The sequence below is a fragment of the Emydura macquarii genome, unplaced genomic scaffold, assembly GCF_026122565.2.
Source record: "Emydura macquarii macquarii isolate MOO-44397 ecotype Brisbane River unplaced genomic scaffold, CSIRO-AGI_Emac_v2 contig_3305, whole genome shotgun sequence".
NCBI classification, from domain to species: Eukaryota; Metazoa; Chordata; order Testudines; family Chelidae; genus Emydura; species Emydura macquarii.
This window is the reverse complement of record NW_027133442.1, coordinates 2918589-2938925: the sequence shown is the minus strand read 5'-3', so window position 1 is coordinate 2938925 and position 20337 is coordinate 2918589. Positions and strand designations below refer to the sequence as shown.

Here is a 20337-nt window from a genome sequence, read left to right as displayed (position 1 = left end):
TCCCTGCATGAGCAGATCAACCTCACTTTGCTAGGGAGCGTATGTAACCAAGGCTCTGAGGACCCCTGAAGGGTCTGTGCTGCCCACTGCAGAAGCACTAAGGCTGAGGAGTTAGGAATGTGCGGCAAGGAGAGAGGTGGTGGAATCTGGTGTATTTTCCTTTATACAGGAGCAAGTTGGCATGATCAAAGAAAAGTACGAACACAGAATGCTGCTAAAACACATGCCATCCGAGTTCCACCTCTTCCTGGATCACATCGCGAACCTGGACTACTTCACCAAGCCCGATTATCAGGTGAGAGACCGTCCTTGCTGCCGGTCTAGCACATGTCCAGAGGGAGTGCTGCTTTGATTTCATAGGTTGAGAGGACATTCCTGCGAAGCAGGAGAGAGGGAGAGTCATAGGGTGGTTTGGCACATCCAAATTCTTTCCTCTGTACCCCCACTCCATCAAACAAAAGGCCCCAACCTCTGAGGCAGACAGACCCATGGCCATGTACCTTGGTGGCATGAGAGCTGTTTGAAATTGGTCAGCAGTCTTTTAGAGGCAATTAAAATATCCATCCTATATGGTGCAGTTACAGGCAGGGGCCAAAGGGCCAGGCCATAAGGTGCATAATCACCCTTGAAATCACCGTCTTGGAAAATCCAGATTATGCTCCTCAAGGAGATGTGTCTGAGCTAAGCACGTTAACATCTCTGCTGCTAGTACTCTGGTCATACATGTCTTCTTTCTGGGTCCCATGGGCCCTGCATGCAGAATGAGCCGCACTGCTCTGTCCTGCAGGATATTGTTGTGCGCGTGTTTGGTCTGCAGGAGATCTGAACTCCAGGCTTTAGGGATGTAGAATCAAATCAAGGTTAAAAACTTGCATGCTTTCTTTTTCTAGCTTTTAAGAAGTTTTAGGCAGTCAGTGGGGACAGGGACAGCCTTGGGAAACAGTGTCTGATGCTTTCTCTCGAACATTGATTTTCTATTCTTGGCACTATTTTTAGAAAGAGAAGGAAAAACTAATCTGTCACTTAGGCCTTGTCTACAGGGGAAAGTTGCACCAGTTTAATTTAAATGGCTTTTTAAGCTTGTTTAGTTAAACCAATCCAAACCCCTCAGTTTAGTTTAATCCTGTTCCCAACCAGTTTAATCTAAACCAGAAAAAGCCACTTGTTTACAAAAATCAAAGCAGCCACACAGGGGTTTGCACCAATTTAAACTAAATCAGTTTAAATTCAGGTTAAACTGGTGCAACTTGCCCATGTTGTTGAAGTTTCCCAGATAGTGGCAGGGTGCAGGAGACACCCTTTGATAAGAGATTTGTCAGTCAGAAATAATGTAGCAATGAGAAGGTCCTGCTGACCTGAAATGGTTTGAAGATTTCCACAGAGCTTATGATTATAGCTGCTTGAAAACCATGAGCTGCTTCGTGGCACAGCTAGTACTAAGCCTCCAATTATATGAGTCCATCGCAGCTACATTTACATCAGAAAAAAACAGGGGAAAGAAAGCGAGGAGAAGCAGTGACGGAACAGGAAAATCTGACCAAGAGCCATTGAAAAGTCAAATGCTGCATGAATAACACGTGCTTAGTTAGAGCATAACCATGACAGAGTTATAGGAGATGAAGGCAGGACACAACTCAAGTGTCCAACTGTGGGAGAGGTGGTTCGAGTCTCCTTGGCAAAGCTACACAGAAGTGGTGGAGATGCCCCAGGGAGCTACGAAGGTTTCCTAAGTGACTGATGCAGGTGCATGGATTGGTAGGCCCAAGAGATCCTTTCTAACTCCACTCTCCGTGACCTGGCACCTGTCCAGCTCCTCAGTATGGCCGTTCCTGATGCTTCCTACATACATCCCCTTCCATATTTACAATGCACTTACCACCGAAGTGCCCACTGAGGTACCAGACTTGCGTCCGTGCTGCCCGCCTGCACGCTGCCTTCAGTCCCAAAGAGTGCTCTGTTCTGTGGTGGAATATTGCTAACACGGCACTTCAGCCCCATGCCCTCTCGGACCTGCTGGCTTGTCTCAGAAAGGTCTTGGTAGGAGCTCCTCTCCCTGCCTCTCCATGTAAGGTTAATTCATATGCAGTAAGGCTTGGTAGCAGGGAGTGAAGGCAGTGGATGTTCGGTGCTGCCCTCCCTTCCAGAGATGGGAATGCTGAGTCCCTAAAGTACAATGGTGCAAAACCAGGAAATGCTGAGTTAAGGTGACTTCCCACTCCACCACCTTGGCTCTGCCTCTTCGGTCCCTACCCTCAAGTGTCCCCTGGGGGGCTGGCAGGACCTTACCCCTCCCTCAGCCTTGTTACGCTGGGGGCTCTCCTCCAAGCAGCAGCAAGCGAGGGGGTGGTGGGCTGCGTGGATGGGGTGCGGAGTGGGAGCTGTACTGGGCACAGAGAGGGCAGCAGCTCTGGGTAGAGATGGTGCTGTGATGTGTCCAGTTCCTATTGCTATCCCCACAGGGGCAGAGTTAAGGGGGTTTGGTTGCGTTGTGCAGAGGAAGGGTAAAGGGGCCGCCCTTTCTCCTGCCCAGTGCTCCCCCATCGGGGTAGAACTCAGGGAGCACAGCAACGGGTCTGCTCTGGCTGGTAGCTGTGAACCTCCAGCGGGGATGAAGGGCATTGCTGGAGAGGCGTGTGAGGAGGAAGGACAGAGCCTGAACCCTCTGACTGTGGATTAGAGAGGCTGCAAAACTGCGTTCTCGCCAGAACCGCATCACTAGGAGGCCTGGAGACGCAAGGGCTCTTTGAGGTCCCGTCTCGTCAGAAGCAAGAGACCATCTAGCAGTGCACTCCCCCAGACCCAGCACCGGGCCCAGGCTGCTCTGGGTGTGCCCCAGATCTGCCCCCACAGCCTCTCACCTGGCGCAGGGGCATTGCACACAGGGGATCTTGACAGAGTCTTAGGAGGTGCCTCAGCACCAAACCAGCCCAGACTGGCTCCTGTCTCCACACAAGCCAGTCTGGGTTGCTCAGGCCCCAGGAGGAGGCAAACCAGCCAGTGGATTTGGGTGCTGCATCCCACTGAGATGAAGTGACTTGGCCAAGGGCATGCAGGAAGGCGCCGGCAGACCCCAGGGTTGAACCCCATCTCCCGAGTCCTCATCCAGCGTCTGGATTGTAGTCCATCCTTCCTCCCAGTGCTCTGACGGGCAGGGCTCCCCACGCCAACTCTGGCATAATTGACTTACCCAGCACTATGTGGGCAGGCTGTGGCAGAGCCCAGCCCAAAGCCCTGGTGTCCAGGCCTCCATTCATTGCCTTACAAAGACCCAACCTTCACTCTCCTGCAGCTACTGTCTCACTCCCTGCACTAAGCTGCCATCACAGGTGACTCCTTGCTAGGGCAACTCAGCGTTGTCTCTCTCAGGCTGTGGGCAGCAGAGCCAAACACATGCATTCAGCCCCTTTACTTCCAAAGGCCAGGCGGCTGAGTGACTGAGTCCTGGGCTGCTGGGTGGGAGACCTGGGGTCTAGTCTCAGCTCTGCCAGCAGGGACGTTTTCTTTTCTATGTGAGCAACTTCTCAGTTACCTTTGCTGAGAAAGAGGGATTTTTTCCCCTGGAGGGTGGGGATGTCTTGGTTAATATATAACGCCAGTCAGCAGAAGAGGAGACAAGCTCTCATCAGCTCTGTCTAGCTCCTAGGCCAGGTCACCTTTCCCTAGGTGACTGGATAGTTTGTGTGGAAAGCCTCTCCCTCTGGGCTGGTGTTCCATGCATTGCTCTCACCAGCCTGGCGTGCCACTCCAGAGAACCAACAAACTCCAGTCACTTTGAACTATCAAGTTCTGGAGCTGGTTCTTGGTGCTAGACACTAGATCTCAGCTGGGGCATCCCCACGATATCAATTTTATGTGGCTCCTAGCCATTATTTCCCCCATCTCCTTTCAAAAAAGCATTATGAAAAGTTACAAGTTGTAAAAAGAGATCATTTTTTGCAGTGCTGTGTCTCATGAAACACTTTACCAAATGACCCCAAATGTGCCCCATAAAAATCTACCTGGGGCTGTAACTGGGCACTCCGTTTTCCAGGCTGATCTGAGTGAGTACGTGGCTTTTAGAACAGGCTGAAAATTCAACTTTCACGGGACGGGCTGATACAACCTTAGCTATGGTGCAGCTATGTGAAGCCCTGTGATACGTGAAAGGAAGATACCAATTGGAGCTGGTCAGATTTTCATCAAAAGTTTTCTGTCAGAAAATGTTTGGCAAATGCAGAATTCTTAATGAAATAATTTCCTCTGCGCGCGCGTGTGCGTGCGTGCGTGCGTGTGTGTGTGTGTGAGAGAGAGAGAGAGAGAGAGAGAGAGACAAATAAGAAAAATTAGTTTCCAAAAGTTTTGTTTAGGAAAATGTTTGAAATTTCGTTTCAAAACCAAAAATTTCAATTTGAAATGTATTTTGTGTCACATCTTGCACTTTTATACTACTACTAGTATTTTACATTGTCTCATGCCATATAGTCGTAATGCATAATAAGACATGGCGTGCCGTATTATACATGTTTCCCAATAACATTTAATCTTATAAGTTAGTCATACTATAGTCAGAGTATTCTGTTCTATTTTTGATACTTCCAGCAAGAAAAGAAGAGGAGCAACTGTTCTCAATCTCCCAGAGAATTGATTCCAGGGTAACACCTGGTTACCTTGGAGATTGAAAACAGTTGCAGTGAAAACTAGCACACTCAGTGTTTATCTCATTTTCTAGATCAATCTGTCAGTGTCAAATTGTTTCATTACAACACAAACAGGAGACTCTTGGATCTAGATTAGAAAATAAGAGGTTTCAATGTGTACTAAGTAGCAGCTGCCCTTAATGCTTTTTAAAAATAAACTGAAATGAAACAAAAATAAAATAGTATATTCTGACTATTCTGTTACGTTATGATGTGATGTCACAGGCACTACTACTGACATGTCATGAAATTATGTAAAAATATAAAATAAAATTTGTTTGAAATGAAATTTTGAAACTTTTCTGAAATTAAATTTTCAAAACTGAATTATTTCAGAATTTCCATTTCATTACATTTTTTTAAAAATTAAAATTCCGAACTAAAATTTCAAAATGTCAGAAATTCCCATTAAATGGAAATTGTGAGTTTGGACAAGCTCAGTGTTTTCAGGCATTCTTTAAAGCTGTTGTCAGCTGTTATGGCGCACATCTGATACCTCCCTCCTTGTTGCTACATTTATTCATTTAGCTGATCATGTCAGTGTTTGAGAACAGCATGAAGGAAAGAGGCATTACTGAGAATGAGGCCTTCGACTGGGAGAAAGCTGGAACGGACATTTTATTGTCTACAAGCACGTCCACCCCACCGCAGCAGAACACCAGGCAGACAGCAGCTATGTTTGGGTGAGTATTATGGTCACACCTATCATGCTGTCAGCAGGCGCTCTGCCAAGGGAGAGTCACTGGAAAGGACACAAGCCTTGACTGCCCTGGAAAATAGGATTAGGTACAGAAGCATTCATTCCATTTGGCTGTGGAGACGAGGTGTGTATAATACTGTGGGCCTAAACCACTGGATTGCAGCCGGATCCCAAGCATTTGCCTTGTTGTTGTCACCTGTATGTTCTACTGGGAACGTTCCCCTGGTTAAACCATTATATCAGGAGCAGGCTGGAGCCATTCAGCAGGCGCTAGTTGCAGCAAGTGTGCCGGTGCATGTTACTTGGTGTCTGGTGCTTGTTGGGGTCCGTGTGCTGATACACATTACATGGTATCTGGCTCTCTCCAATGGGGTCCTTGACGTTGGGGCAAAGAGCTACTTAGATATTTAAAAATGGCCTGGAAAAACTCATACAACGGGAGATCGAAACGATTTGGATCACCTGTTTTAGAGAGGTGGCAAATCAGAGGGGCCGTGACAACAGTCTATAGAGCAATGAAGGGCTCAGAAAAGAGAGACTGGGCTGTTCTTTTCTCCCAGCCTCACCACATCAGGATAAGGGACTGTCAGTGAAATTGAAAGGTGGCAAATTCATGAGTGATAGAAAGAAGTGGTTCTTCACAGAACGTGTGATGAGCCTCACACTCCTCATCACAGGAAGTCGCAGAGGCCTGGAGTTTGCAGACGATGAAAGGGATCGGACATTTATATGGGTAGCAAGGATATCTCGTGTTCTAATAGCGATGCTAACGCATTCCAGCAGAGATGTTACATCTTGTATTCCAGGGTTAGTCAATCTCTACCTGTTCGAGATCAGTTTAAGAGCTAATGTGGTGGTAGATAAACCCACGTTTGCCTCTGCAGGATTCCTTCATCACCTGTTGGATCATCAGTCGTGAGTCCTGTCCAGGACAGGAGACTGGAATAGGTGGACCCTGAGTCATTTCTGTCTCACAGTTGCTATGATTAGACATGTATAAGTGGGACGTTTAGAATCTTCTGAGTGGCTGAATGGCACAGCCCAATGGGAGGACACTGGGATTTTCTCTGAAGTCGCTTAGGTGCTTTTGAGAGCCCCGACATAACTGGATGATGAGCACATGCTCCATTCTACAAGGTTTATGGAGCTCCATTGGCTCGAGTCTGGGTGGACCCTTCCCCTCCAGCAGGATGTTCCCTGATTGTCCATTCTGGGGAGTCCAACACCTTCTCTGAAGCAGGGGTTTTCAGCCTGGGGGTTGTGACCCCAAGGCATCATGTACAGATCTGAGAACATCCTCCCTTTGCTTGTGGCTAGTGGGGAGAGGGTCCATGAACTTGTTGTGGCATGTGGTGTTGGCCTGGAAAAGGTTGTGATCCCTGACACAGCCATCCTGGCAGCTTCTACACATGGCATGGGGGTGGATGCCCGTGGTGCAGGAGGTTTGAGGGTCTCTGTGATCATAGTTGTTGTCCTGTCTTCTTGTCCCCCATAGGGTGGTTAACATCACTCCAGTTCCTGGGGATTTGCTCCGTGAGAACACTGAAGACGTTCTACAGGGTGAACACTTGAGCGACCAAGAGAATGCTCCTCCCATGCTGCCAGGCCGGCCAGTGGAAGGGCTGGGCCAGGCTCCAAACATTGCCTTCAACGAGACTGAGGTTTGGGAAGAGACGGACGTGAACCGCAACAAACTCAGGATCAGCATTGGCAAAGTAAGGAACTTTCCTCTTGTTCAGCAGTGAGATGTGCCTGCCCCACTCAGGCCTAGCAGAGCCGTTGATTTAATGCCCGAAGGGATCACCATGACCATCTAGTCTGACCTCCTGTATAGCACAGGCCAGGGGACCTCACCCACGGACTACTGCGCTCAGGGAATTTTTTCTCCTTGCTCCATGAGTGATGCTATCTAGCCAAAAAACTTGTCGTTGAACTAAAGTGTGTCTTTGAGACATACTTCCTACGTCCATGTAAAGACTCCAAGCTTGGAAGATTTGCCCCATCCCTTGGGTAGCTGCTCTAACATGAGAAATCTTCCCACGTAGGTACTTATAAACCAAGATCCAAGTCACTTCTTCGTCTTCTCTTGAATAAGCTAAATAGATTGAGCTCCATAAATCTCTCAATGCTAGGCAGGTTTTCCACACCTCAAATCATCCTTGTAGCTTTTCTCTGAATTTCACTTCTAATTTTTCAGCATCCCTTTTGAAATGTGGAAACCAGAACTGGGCACAGTATCTGGCAATGGTCTCACCAGTGACTTATACAGAGGTAATATCACCTTCCTACTCCCACTTAATATTCCCCGTTTATACATCCAGGGATCATTTTACCCTTTTGCCACAGCACTGCACTGGGAGCTCATGTTCACTTGGTTTCCACCAGGATCCAGAAGCCCTTTAATCATTGCTTTCCCAGACAGAGCCCCCGTCCAGTAAACATGACCTGCATTCATTGCTTCTAGATGAATGACCTTGAATTTTGCTGTTTAAAAACACTTATTACTTGATTACTTCCATCTCACCAAGTGGTCCGGATCACTCTGTGTCAGCAACCAGTTCCTATCATTATTTATCAACCCACCTACCTTTTGTCATCTATTTATCATCAAGGCTTTTATATTTTCTTCCAGACCATTGATAAAAATATCAGATATTTTTGGACCAAGCAGCAGTTCACGCAGGACCCCACTAGATACATCCTAATTGGATGATGATTCCACATTAACAGTTAGGTTAGAGATCTGTCAGCCAGTTTGTAACCCATTTAATATGTGCCATACTAATTTTAGTGCCATGCTAATTTTTTAATCGGCGTGACATGTGGTACTAAGTCCAAGTATACAATGTCAACGTGGTTATCTTTATCAACCAGACTTGTGATCTTGTCAAAGAATGATATCCAGTTCATTTGACACATCCTATTTTCCATGAAAGCATGTGGATTGACATTGATTATATTGCCATCCTTTAGGTCTTTATGGATTTAAACTCATATCATCTTCTTCATGACTCTGACAGGAATCAATGGTAAGCTAGCCGCCCTATAGCTACTTGTGTCTTTCCATGTACACCTTTTATATGTTGGCACCGCATTAGCTTTTTTCTAGTCCTCTGGAGCTACTTCGTATTCTAGGACTTATTAAAAAATTAACATCACTGGTCTGGACAGCATCTCATCCAACTCATTGAAAACTCTTGGATGCAAGTACTATGGACTGGCACATTACCTTTAGAGACTTGTGTGTAGTGGAGACAGGACCATACGCTAGAATGGGGAAGCTTTGTTTCCATCATGTCTTATGTTCTTACATCCAAATTGTGGAAACCATATTCCACAAAAATCTGTAGCTCTTGGTTCCAAAAGTCACCTCTGCTTTTCTGTTCTTGAGAGCCCCCAAATATACTGCAACTTCTCAGTCAGGCCTGAGACGCCCCTTAGAGTCCCTTGGAGCAGAAAGTCCACTTTCCTTGCGAGTGCTCGCATTGGTTCGTGCAGGAGTTATGTCGTATAGTTAGTGTTTGAGCAAGTGCTGCTGGTCTGCTTCCCTCTCTGGTCTGCTCCAGATGGCAGCCATAGACATTCCTTCCAAATGGTTTCTTTTGCTTGTTGTTCTCTGTATTCTCCCCTGGATGGTATATATAATGTACTGAGCTTCCCCTATCACGCCAGTCCGATTTCCTTCCAAGATGGATGTGAGCTACTCCAGGAGCCTGCATGTCAAAGGAGACATTCAGCTCTCCATTCTGCATGTCTTGACAGTGCCGAATGCAAGGGCGCAGGTGAGCCCTGCTGTAATGTCACCCACGGATAAGAGGGGCCTCTTCAGGAACCACTGACTGATCAGGGTGCCCTTCTGTCTGCGAGTGCTGCTGTTTCTTGCCAGGTTCCAGGAGAAGCTGTCAAGGATCTCCTGCAGGTGCTGAGCGCCCATGGACTTTAACAGGAATTGCAGCTGCTTGGCATCAAGAAGGATTGGGTGCTTATCCTCCCATCCCAGGGAACTCAGGCCCTCCTTTTCTCTTGGTCGGAGGCTGTAGCTAAATGCTGCAGGATTGCAGATAAAAAGACACAGCAGCAGAGCTGCAGCTGATCCCACTTTGCAGATGAGTCCCGGTCAGGCCCCAGGCAGGGGGAGCCGCTGCGGCTCTGTACAAGTTAGCCCCCAGGTGCATCTCTGCATCCAATCTGTCCTAGCCTCCTGCACGGCGGCAGCACCAGACTGAATGCTGTGGCCACGTAGGAAGCCAACCTTTCTCCGTTGCTGTCCTGCGGCACCATTGACAGCACCACTGTCTTCCTGAGCAACCCCATGGCCCTGGGGCCCCTGTGGCTCCCTACTCTTGTCCCACCCATTCAGGCAGCATCCAGATCTTGTCACTATTCTCCACGTCTCTCAGATCCAGCCCTTTCTCTCTCTTCCTATGACTGATTCCCAGCCACTTAACTACTGTAGCCCCCTGCCTCTGGCCTCCCTGCTCCCTTCCAGTCAATGCAAAACCCTGAGCTGAGATCTGCTTCCCGGTCTGCTGTTACTGACCACGGAAACCCTCCTTTCCGGAGCCTCCCACCGGCCTCCCTTTCTCTACTGCCTCAGGCTCCTTGGCCTACAGCCCTTCGCAACTCTGCCCCTCCCTGCTTATCTTCTCCTGTGTCTGATCGAGGTGCCCACCAGATGCCAGTGCTCTGCTTCTCTCACAAACACCTTTGCATGTGCTTCCCCCCACCTGTGCAGAGAGCAGCCTGCCTGAGCCCAGCCCATGAAATCATTGCCATCTCCTCCAGATCTGCTTCTCCTGTGATTGCTGCAGGAAATCACCCGCTGATCCTGGGCAAATGCTTAGCGAGGATGATGGGTTCATTAGTTAGCTATTCATTTCACACACAGTGTAACTGATTTAGATCCCTAAGTTGCGTCCATGGTCAGGCCTGCTCTGCACACAGAGTTTGTACCACTGTGTCTCTCAGGGGGCTGATTTTTCACAGATATGGTATACTAGTCCCACCTCAGCCATGGACACAGTTATGCTGCTAAAAAGGTGCCTTGTATCAATATGGCTTTTTCCCATTCCTCTGCAGAAATAGCTACGCCAGTATAAAACTCCATTACCTGCTATAGCTGCATCCACCCTAGGGGGGTTATCTGCTGTAACTGTATCCGTACGACCTTTGTGCCTCCTTGTCCTCCCTCCCCACGTCCCTCCTGTTTGTTACACTCACGTCTTGTGTCGTTTCACATTAAATGGTAAATTCTGTGGGGTAGGGACTGTCTCCCACCGCCAGCTGCCAGTACAACAGGGCCCTGGTCAGGTGTGGGCCCCTGGGCACTGCCAGAAGACAAGGGACTACATAGCACCCAGCCCCTGCCAGGAAAGTAGCCCCTGGTACAGGAGAGGCTTTGGAGCCATGGCAGGGTCCTGGGCAGGTGGTGTGACAGAGATGATTCTCCCTGGCCCACCACCACTCCATCAGCTGCATGGATTAGGCTGACTGACATAACTCATTCAGCTCAGCCAGAACAGGCCCTCTTATTCTGAAGTAAGAATGTCCACACTTAGTGTTATTCCAGAATAGCTGTTCTGCTTTAAATTCACAGCCTTCCTTCACCCAGAATAGCTTTCACGAGTTGACAAGCCCATACATTCCTCTGAGTACTGCCGGCGCAGGCTGAGATGGGGACTGTGACTGTTGCTCTGGAAGGAAGAGACGGGAGAGATTCCAGCCCAGAGTGAGCGTCCCTGCCAGTGGACCGTGTTGGTTTCCCTTCATGTTGGAATGTCTGCCCTCAGCTCTTTGACGTTTTCTGTGTTTTCCCCCATATAGACCCAGTGCATGGTGGAAGAGGAACAGAGAAGTGGTGTCTGCCCCAGCTCTCCCATACGGGCACCTCCAGATTCCCCTACCACTCAAGTGCGCTCTCTGAGATACCGTCGTGTGAACAGCCCTGAGTCGGAGCGCCTGTCCACCGCCGATGGCAAAGCAGATCTACACGAGAGAAGGTTTGCTCACATGCCATAGAGTCCCTTTCTGCTGTGCCATGGGAAAGGAAGGGCAGGCGAGCCCAGTGGCCTCACGCCCTGCAAGGGGTGTGGTTGGATTTGTTACACATTGAAAAGTAGTTTTCTTCAGTACCGTTATTGGCATGACAGGGGCAGGCTGGGCAGGTGCTGGCTACGTGGGTGCCTTTTCTTCTTCTGTAAAACCACCCCCGCCAAATCTCTCTTGTGAAGCCTGGAGGTGTCTGTGCAGAGGACACCTGGCTGGTTTGCTAACTGGCATCTTGCTGTCATTGAGAAATGACCCGGATGACACCACCTGTTTTACTCTCAGCATGCTGCTGCTCTCCCAGCTGGAATCTCGGGGTCCTGAGAGCTGGCAATCAGGACCATGCCGTTCTTGAGAGTCACAAGTAGGAGCAGAGGCTTCAGGGGGAGAGGTTAGAAGCTCTGGGATGGCAGCACAGGGGTCATCATGCATTTGGCAACAGGCCGAAGGGATCAGCGTCAGTTGCTGGTGGGCAAGGGAGTCACAACTGGGAGGGAAGGAGTTTTGTTAGAGCAGCTGTTCGCAACCAGGGGTACGGGAAGCCCTGGGGGTATGGAGAGGTCTTCCAGGGGGTACGTCGACCCATCTAGATATTTGCCTCATTTTATGACCGGCTACATAAAAAGCACTAGCAAAGTCCATACAAACTGAAATTTCATACAGACAGTGACTTGTTTATACTGCTTTATACTATATTATACTATACTGTATAATATACAGTACTATACTATACTGCACAGAAACATAAATACAGTACTTATATCCCAGTTGGTTTATTTTATAATTACAGGGCAAAAATGAGAAAGTAGGCCATTTGTCAGTAACAGTGTGCTGCGGCACTTCTGTATTCTTATGTCTGATTTTGTAAGCAAGTCGTTTTTACGTGAGGTGAAACTTGGGGCTGTGCAAGGCAAATCAGACTCCTGAAAGGGGTACAGTCGTCTGGACAGGTCGAGAGCCACTGTGTTAGAGGAGGCAAAGGTGAGTTCAGCACCTGCTGAGTGTTCAGAGCACAGGGATGGCAGCAGGAGGGAGGTGGGAGAGGAACGTGTCCCACAGGAACGTGTCCCAGCATGAGGGTTAAATGGGAGGCTCGTAGCCTTGGGTTCACCTGGCTGTCCCCGAGCTTGCTCGTTTCACTAATTCTCCTCCTGGCTGTGGGAGCACAGAGAAGTGTGCTTGAGTGTGTGCACAATTTGCCAGCGTTGGAGTGTACCGGGAATCTGGAGGGCAAGCCCTGATTTCAAGAGACCAAGGCCACAGGGAAACCTGAGAGATCCAGGGGGGCTCACAGGAAACCAACGGTACTGACAGTAATGAGAAAGGAGAGCGGTTTAGGGTGGAGAGAGGTAGGAAATGAGCATGCCACACAGCTCAGCCTTGGGGCCGTTCGGGTCTCGCTTGGATAACAATTTGAACCCACTGATGGCACAGGGAGGTGTCAGACATTGGGCAGAGCCAACAGGCTCCAATGCTGGCAAGTTCACAACTTGCGGCTCTTTGTCAGTGGTGGAGGCTGCAGCCTGCACAGGACCCTGGGGCGGAGATCTGACTGCGGTGCCAACCAGGCCCACGCAGCCCCAGGAGCCCCTGAGACCCAGTGTCATGGCGCCCTGTGTGCAAACCTGGAATTGCATCGCAGCCCAGTCACCCAGCTCTGCTTTGTGGAGGGAGCCAGGCTGCAGGCCTCAGTGGCACAGCCCTTCATCCTCCCTCTGCTCCTTCTCTTCTCCCTCCCCTCCTCCGGTGCTCTGGGCTCTAATTACGACTTCAGGATTGGTGGGATGGCCAAGCCCCAAACATTGGGCCCCATCAGGGCCACCCCCAAATGGCAAGGACTTGCCCTGCTCATCGGAGGCCCTCATTGACCAGGGAGACAGCTTGTGTAGCTGAGCTGAAGGACCGAAGCCGGCTCCTCACCGTGTCCCGCACAGCCAGTCATTCCAGTCCCTCCTCCTTGGTTGGAAAGGGCACTGTTCCTCTTGGGCAGGGGTGGAGGCTGCCCCCCGAAGCCAGGGCTGTTTATTTACTTAGCTGGGGCTATGAAACCGCCTCCATGGAGCAGTCATGTCCAGTGCCTACTGTTTTGAAGGCACCCTGGCCAGACCCAGCGCCATGAACGAGGATGTCAAGGGGGATTCTGAGGAAGATGAGCTCATCCAGCTGTTCCCATTTTCCTTCCTCCAGGCTTCCCTGCTGCCATTCCCGCATCCAGCCAGCCTAGGTCTGGTGGTTCTTGTGACTGCTTTTCCCTTGCTGAGCAGTCGCGTTCTGCTGGTGCCGTGTCAGCAAGGTTAATGTACCTCAGCCCGCACAGTTTGTCTGGGATGGATCATCCTCCTTGGGGCTGTCCTTGTGGCAGCTTTGCCTCCTGTGAGAACCTGCTCTTAAAAGGAAGCTTGGCTCAGCCTCCTGGAGTAGCAACTGTCTCTCATTCCCTCTGAACCTGTCCCGTGAAGGGGAATTTGGGCTGCCTGGCACTCTCAGGGTTTGCTTCTCCTCCCCCTGGCTCTACCGTGCCCGCGTGATGCCGCCTGTCTCCTTTGCATCGCTGTAGCTAGAGGACGTATCTGATTGCAGTTTTGGGAGGTGTGTCCATCTCCCAACCCGCCCTGTCCCGAGCGCTTTCGGAGATGTGGAAGTGGTTCAATGAAGTTCCCAACCAGCCAAGCTCCCCAACTTGACAGGCAAAACCGAAAAGTGTTCTTTCTACCCAGGGTCAAGAGCTAAGACTTAGAAAACATCTGCTGGAGAAGGCCATGAGATCCCAATCAGATCTGGGCCAGCCCTATATGTCATCCAACAGGCATTGCCCTCCGAGCACAAGCTCAGGAGTCAAGGCTAAGATTTCCAAGCCTAAAGAGTCAGCCTCTCATGAGAGTAAGGGGCACTCTCTCAACGATAGAGACAAACATTCTCCTTCCAAGGCTGCCCCAAAGAAAAGGTCCCTCCCTGCCTCCTTCAGAGTTGGGAGTGCCCTCACACACGGGTACTAAAGATTTAGGCTCAAGTAAACCACATCAGCAGAAAAAAGTGGCATGAAGCAGAACAGCTCCATCGGTTCTGGTGTTGGTACCAACATGCAAACCTAAAGACAGACATCCACTGCTCTTCCCTTCAACATCCCGATCAGACCCTGTGCTGATATTGTCACTGCCCCAGAGGGATCCATCTTCCACAGTGACCAGGAAAACACCGGATCCAACAGCTCCACCAACTGACTCACCCCATACATCAGGATGGTGTAAGACCTAGATCTCCCCAGGGGATATTTTTGCTGTTCCTTATCCTCGCTACCCCCTGCTTTTGGGTACGTCTTTATTCAGAGACACAGTTACTCCAGACGAGGAAGCTATTCAGAGCATGCAGATCCTCTCTCCTCTCCCACCTGTGAGCCTGGGTCCCCAACCACTGGTACCATCAGTTCCGCTGGTAGTTCAAGATCCAGCTTTTTCATCTAATGAGTCAGAAGTTCCAGAAGAGCCCCTGCCCTACCATACACAAACGGGCCCAGATAGAAGCCTTAGGAGATCGGGGTTCTGTCCTCTGACCAGATATGACTTTCCAAGAGACAGGTGGTACCCAATGCCCCGGGGTCCTCCTCAGTTGGCTAATCCCTCGTATTGGCATTATTGGGGCCCTTGGGATCCCTCCTCTAGGCGCAGGATCAGTACATGAGCCTTATTTGCCATCTCCTGGCTAACACCAACTGGCTTCTTTGGAGTATATGGAAGACAAAGATGAACCGGATCTGAAGGTTCAGGCAGCAGTTTCGTCCCCTTTCCCAGATGAGTTGGTTTAGGTCACTCCATCTTCACCATCTCTGCCTGATGACTACAAGCACTATCAATAGCTACTACAAAGGGTGGCATCTGAGCTCCGGATACAGCTTGAAGGGGTTCAGGACCCTCAACATAGATTGCTGGACATCTTGCAACCCTTGGGTCCCAGTCAAGTGGCTCTCCTGATGAACAAGGCCATCATGGATCCAGCTAGAACATTGTGGCACCGCTCCTGCTTCTTGTGATCCCATCCCAAAGAGGGCTGAGAAGCACTACTTCGTTTCATCTAAGGGGGCTGAGTTTCTATTCTCTCACCCACTGCCCATCTTTCTGATGGTACAGGCAGCCACCACAAGATCCAGGCTTCAAGACCCCAAGACTACACCCTTGGACAAGGTACCAGACAGCATGACCTCCTAGGGAGAAAGGTTTTCTCTTCTGTCTTGCTCCAATTTATAATTTCAAATTATCAGGCCCTTCTAGCTAAATACGACTTCACCAGTTATGCAAAGTTGTTTGATTTTAAGGACAAGCTCCCTCAGGAAGATAGTGCTCAGTTGATGAAGGCAAATTAGTGGCCAAAACCTCTTTCCAGTAGATACCACAGGTGCTGCGTCCAGCGTGATGTCTACGGCCATTGTTATTAGGAGAGATTCTTGGCTACAATCCTCAGATTTCCCTAGAGAGATGCAAAGTACTATTCAAGATCTACCTTTGATACAGTTAACACTTTCAGTGAAAAGGCGGATAAAATCTCTTCATTCTCTCAAGGAGTCAAGAACAATGCTTCATTGTCTGGGTATCTGTACTCCTGCCCCTAAGAGAAAGCATTACAACTAGGGGTACAGAGCAAGACCACTTCCTCAACCATTTTACCATCAACACTCCCAGGAGCCACCATGCAAATGACAGGTTATAAAGGCCCAGGTTCTCATCTCCTGCAACATCCACTGCCACACCTCACTCTAACCCACAGCCAAAGAATTACTTATGATGGGAGCCTCAAGACCTGCATCCCTTTATTGATGCCACATCATCCTGCCACTTAGTTTTTTGGAGGTTGCCTTACCCGACTTGCCACATCTGGAGGGCTTTAACAGTAGACAAATGGATGATGGAAATTATTCAGTACGGCTAACTGATAGAGTTTCTGTCCACTGCTACCCACAAAACCCCTTCCCAGGTCCTTTGCAGGGATCAGTCTCATGAGGAAATGCTGCATCAAGAAGAAGACTCCCTTCTCCACTGGGAAACCATAAAAAGAATTCCATCTGAACCTCAAGGAAAAGGATTCTACTCCCCTTACCTCTAGTCCCCAAAAAGAACAGGGGATGGCGTCAGGTTCTTGACCTACACTGACGAAATATATTCATCTGAAAATTAAAATTTTGCATAGTCACATTGGCACATGGTCTGTGGCTCGATGCGTGGACGATGCACATGTTCACATGGACATTCACCCCGCCCACAAAAGGTTCCTCAGGTTCCTCCTTGGTCAAGGCTATTACCAATTCAGAGTGTTTCCATTCACGCTAGCTATGTCACCCAGGTTCTTTGCAAGGGTCTTTTCAGTGGCGGCAGCAGGTTAACCATCTTCCCGTACCTCGATGACTGGCTTCTGATACACAGCTCAAACAAGGAACTCCGATTGGCAACCCGATTCCTCCACCATCTACTACCTTCCCTGGGAATTTGTGTCTCCCATGAAAAGTCCACTTTAACCGCCCCCCATTAGGTCCATAAATTTCATAGGAGTGACCTTGGACTCGACTGCAGCAAGACCCTATCTACCTATCAAAAGATTTCATGCCAGGGGAGGCCCCATAAACCAGGCCACCCTCAGACCTTGGACTGCAGTCAGAGCATGCCTTTCCTTCCTTGCCCAGAGAGTCTCATGCACACACGTGACACCATTTGCCAGGCTCCATCTCTGTTGCTGGCAAACCTGGCTTCAGTCTATCTACTCACCAGAAAAAGTCAACCTCCTTGCCAAAGTAACAATTCTGTCCAGAGATGTAGCCCCTTTTGTCTGGTGGACAAAGGCATAGAAAGTTCAAGTGAAGACTCCTTTCCTCACACTTACATCCTGAACGGACTGCTTAGATCCTTCCCACTGTTGATGAAGCCAACACCTCAATGGGACCTCAACCTCGTTTTTATCTCTCACCAGACTTCCTTTCAAACCTTTAGCCACATGCTCTACGCCTCACCTCTCGATGGAAGTTGCCATCACATCAGCCAGAAGAGTCAGTAAGCTAGGATCACTCGTGGCAGATCCACCATACAGACTTTCATAAAAGAAAGGTCTCTCTTCACCCCCACCTGGACATCATCCCTTAAGTAGATTCAGAGTTTCACATGAATGAAAGAATCCACTTACCGATTTTTTTTTTCTGAAACTGCATGCCTCTGATGAGGAGAGTTTCATTCTCTAGATGTCTGAAGAGTTCTGGCCTTTTATCTACAAAGAACAAAAGCACTTAGAAAGACACCTAGCAGAGAGGTCAAGGGGTCAAGCTCTATTTGCACAGAGACTTTCTAAATGGATCTCTGGCTGCATTATCCTTTGCTACCAAGTAGCTGACATCCCTGGAGGGGGTGAGGGCTTGTTCCACCAGAGCTCAAGCAACCTCTCCTGCATCTCTGAGTAATGTACCTCTGCTAGAAATATGTAGGGCAGCTACTTGGAGCTCCTTGTTCATTAAGCTTTGGTCCAGTCTTCTACAGTCACAACTGTGGGGACAGCAGTATTCCAGTCAGCTGTCACTTCTGTGTCCTCTCACCCACTTTTTGTTTGGCTCTTCCCATGTGTGGAATAGACGTAGGGACCAATGGACACTGCTTACAGAAATCTCCAGACCCAGGTGCCCAGAGCGCCTGCATACTCACGTGTGGAATACAGATAGGGACCACGCATCTCGAAGAACCTCCAGTTACAGGTAAGTAACCTCCATTTACTCACCCTGTGCAGTAACTGGAGTTCTTTTGAGATGTGTGTCCTTATGGGTGCTTCACTACCTGCCCTCCTTCCCCTCTTCTTCAGAATTGCCTCTGAGGACTTTGTGGTGGAGAAAGAACTGAGGGCGGGTCACCCATGCAGTCCTGAGGGCATGAGGATGTTTAGGGCGCATACGTGGGCCAAACAAGCACCGCTACTGAAAATCTCTGATCAAAGGCGTATGTGCACCTGAAGTAAAATCCCACATTTCTATGATTGTAAAAGCCCTGATATGAAATGAGCATCAAGTATTCCATCTGTCTTCAAGACACCCTTGTAGTCTGGGTTTAAGGACTGATCATCAGATTACAGGAAGCCTGGTGCAAGGGAAACTACAGTGCTAGTGTAAACAGACTGACAAGTTACATTGCATTTACATTCTTCTACAGGGGGTTTGCTAGTACTCCCATCCTCCCAGAATACCTCCTCCCACGATGATATACAAACACATTGTCCATTGTATAGAACTCTGGTGGTATTTTCTAATTTATCCCAAATACATGTTCCTACTGTGGTAGTTCTGCTGCATGGTTCTACGGAGGGAGGTATGGATAGGCAGACCCATTGTTGGGGGTTCCATGCACTAAACCCCCTTGTATCCAATAGTTTTCCCTCTCTCTTGGTCCACTGACTCATAACCTGGGGTAACCAAAAGGATCCTGTGGCCAATTTTGATATGGGGCTTACCTTCCATAATTCTACCTCCATAGATTGCTGGTGGGCAATTCTTGCAAATATCTATTTTGACATTTTGAGGCACAATAACCATGACTCTGCGCCCTTCCTGTTTGGCTGTGCAACTGGTTCTACAAATTAGGATGTACAAGCACTTTTGTAAAACAGTTAAATTTATTCCAAGTAGTACAGGTTTCACAGCAAAATAAAAAGTATACATCACTTTTAACTGATTATATCTAAGTTCAGGCACTTGAAATTCAAAATTATATTCCCTAATCGCTATAATACTACAAAAACATCTCTTTTCAGGACCCCCTTTCCTTCCAAATTCATTGATCTTGATTGCCCTTTATTTCTTCTTTTTGCTACCTGATAGAGGATGTTTATGTAAATACATTTACAGTGCTTCTTGATTCTTTTCTCCTTCATGCAGTACCTCCCCTGATTTTTTTTTAAACCCAATACCATACACAACAATGTTAGTAACAAGACAAACAACACAAAACATAAAACACAAAACACAACCTTTGTTGCAACAGTAGATCCAAGGTTTTGTTGTTTAGCTGTTTCGCTGGCACCAGCTTTTCCTGCAGGTCTGAAAGATAAAAAGAACACTTTTCTATCCCCTTTGGGGGGTAATGGGGAGCAAATTATTGCTTAAAATACCCTTTTACAAATTTCCTTTCTGATTGCAAGCAAAACAGAGGAATTGCCCTCATATTTTCCTGTGTTTTTGTTCTATAGGCAGGCCAGGTTTGTAATGGCTTCTACCTTAAGGTTTTGGGGTGAATTTTTTTCACAAGGTGGTGTACCTCAGTTTCCCTTTTGCTTGGGCTGGGCGGGTTATATACCACCAGGTACTGGGCCAATTTATTCTCTAAACTGGAAACTGTGTGGACATCTGCTAATGCTTGTCTTGTCCACAGATTAGGACCACATTTTTGCAAAGCAGAGGAGAAGGGAGTCTCCTCCTGTATAAATAGCAGAGAGGTCAGGATTTTAAATTCCTCTCCTGTGGATGGGCTTTTGGTTGGTTTTTTCTTAAACATATTTTTGGATTTTGTGACAGCTACTAAGCCCAGTCCCAAGCTCTTCAACAGACCCGCACACAGGATTCTTGCACTGTTGAAATTGACAAGTAGGGGGTTCAACAGACCCGCACACAGGCTTCTTGCACTGTTGAAATAGATAGTTTCCTTGGGTGTGCACCCCCAATATTCACAATAACCATGGTATGCTTACCGTTTCCTCCTTTGCATTCTCCACTAATTAATGTTATTCAAATAACAAATGTCACAGGTCTTTTTCAGGGGATAAGTCAACAAGCCACATTTATTGTGAATACAGAAATTTGGTAAATAGTATCAATAAAAAGAAAAGTATCAACAGTGTAATAACATCAATATTGTTCTTTACTTTAGTGAAATAGTATCAATAATGTAAATACTAGGAAAACAG

General features: G+C 48.3%; 1 protein-coding gene across 1 annotated transcript in view; it reads left to right on the top strand.

Annotated features, from left to right (window-relative positions):
* TTBK1 (tau tubulin kinase 1) overlaps positions 1-20337 on the top strand; it is a 158655-nt gene that overhangs the window by 103618 nt on the left and 34700 nt on the right. The window contains exons 9-12 of the mRNA XM_067532893.1: positions 170-295; positions 5205-5359; positions 6872-7091; positions 11200-11375. Coding sequence (XP_067388994.1) covers positions 170-295; positions 5205-5359; positions 6872-7091; positions 11200-11375 — 677 coding nt within the window. The remainder of the gene's footprint in view (positions 1-169; positions 296-5204; positions 5360-6871; positions 7092-11199; positions 11376-20337) is intronic.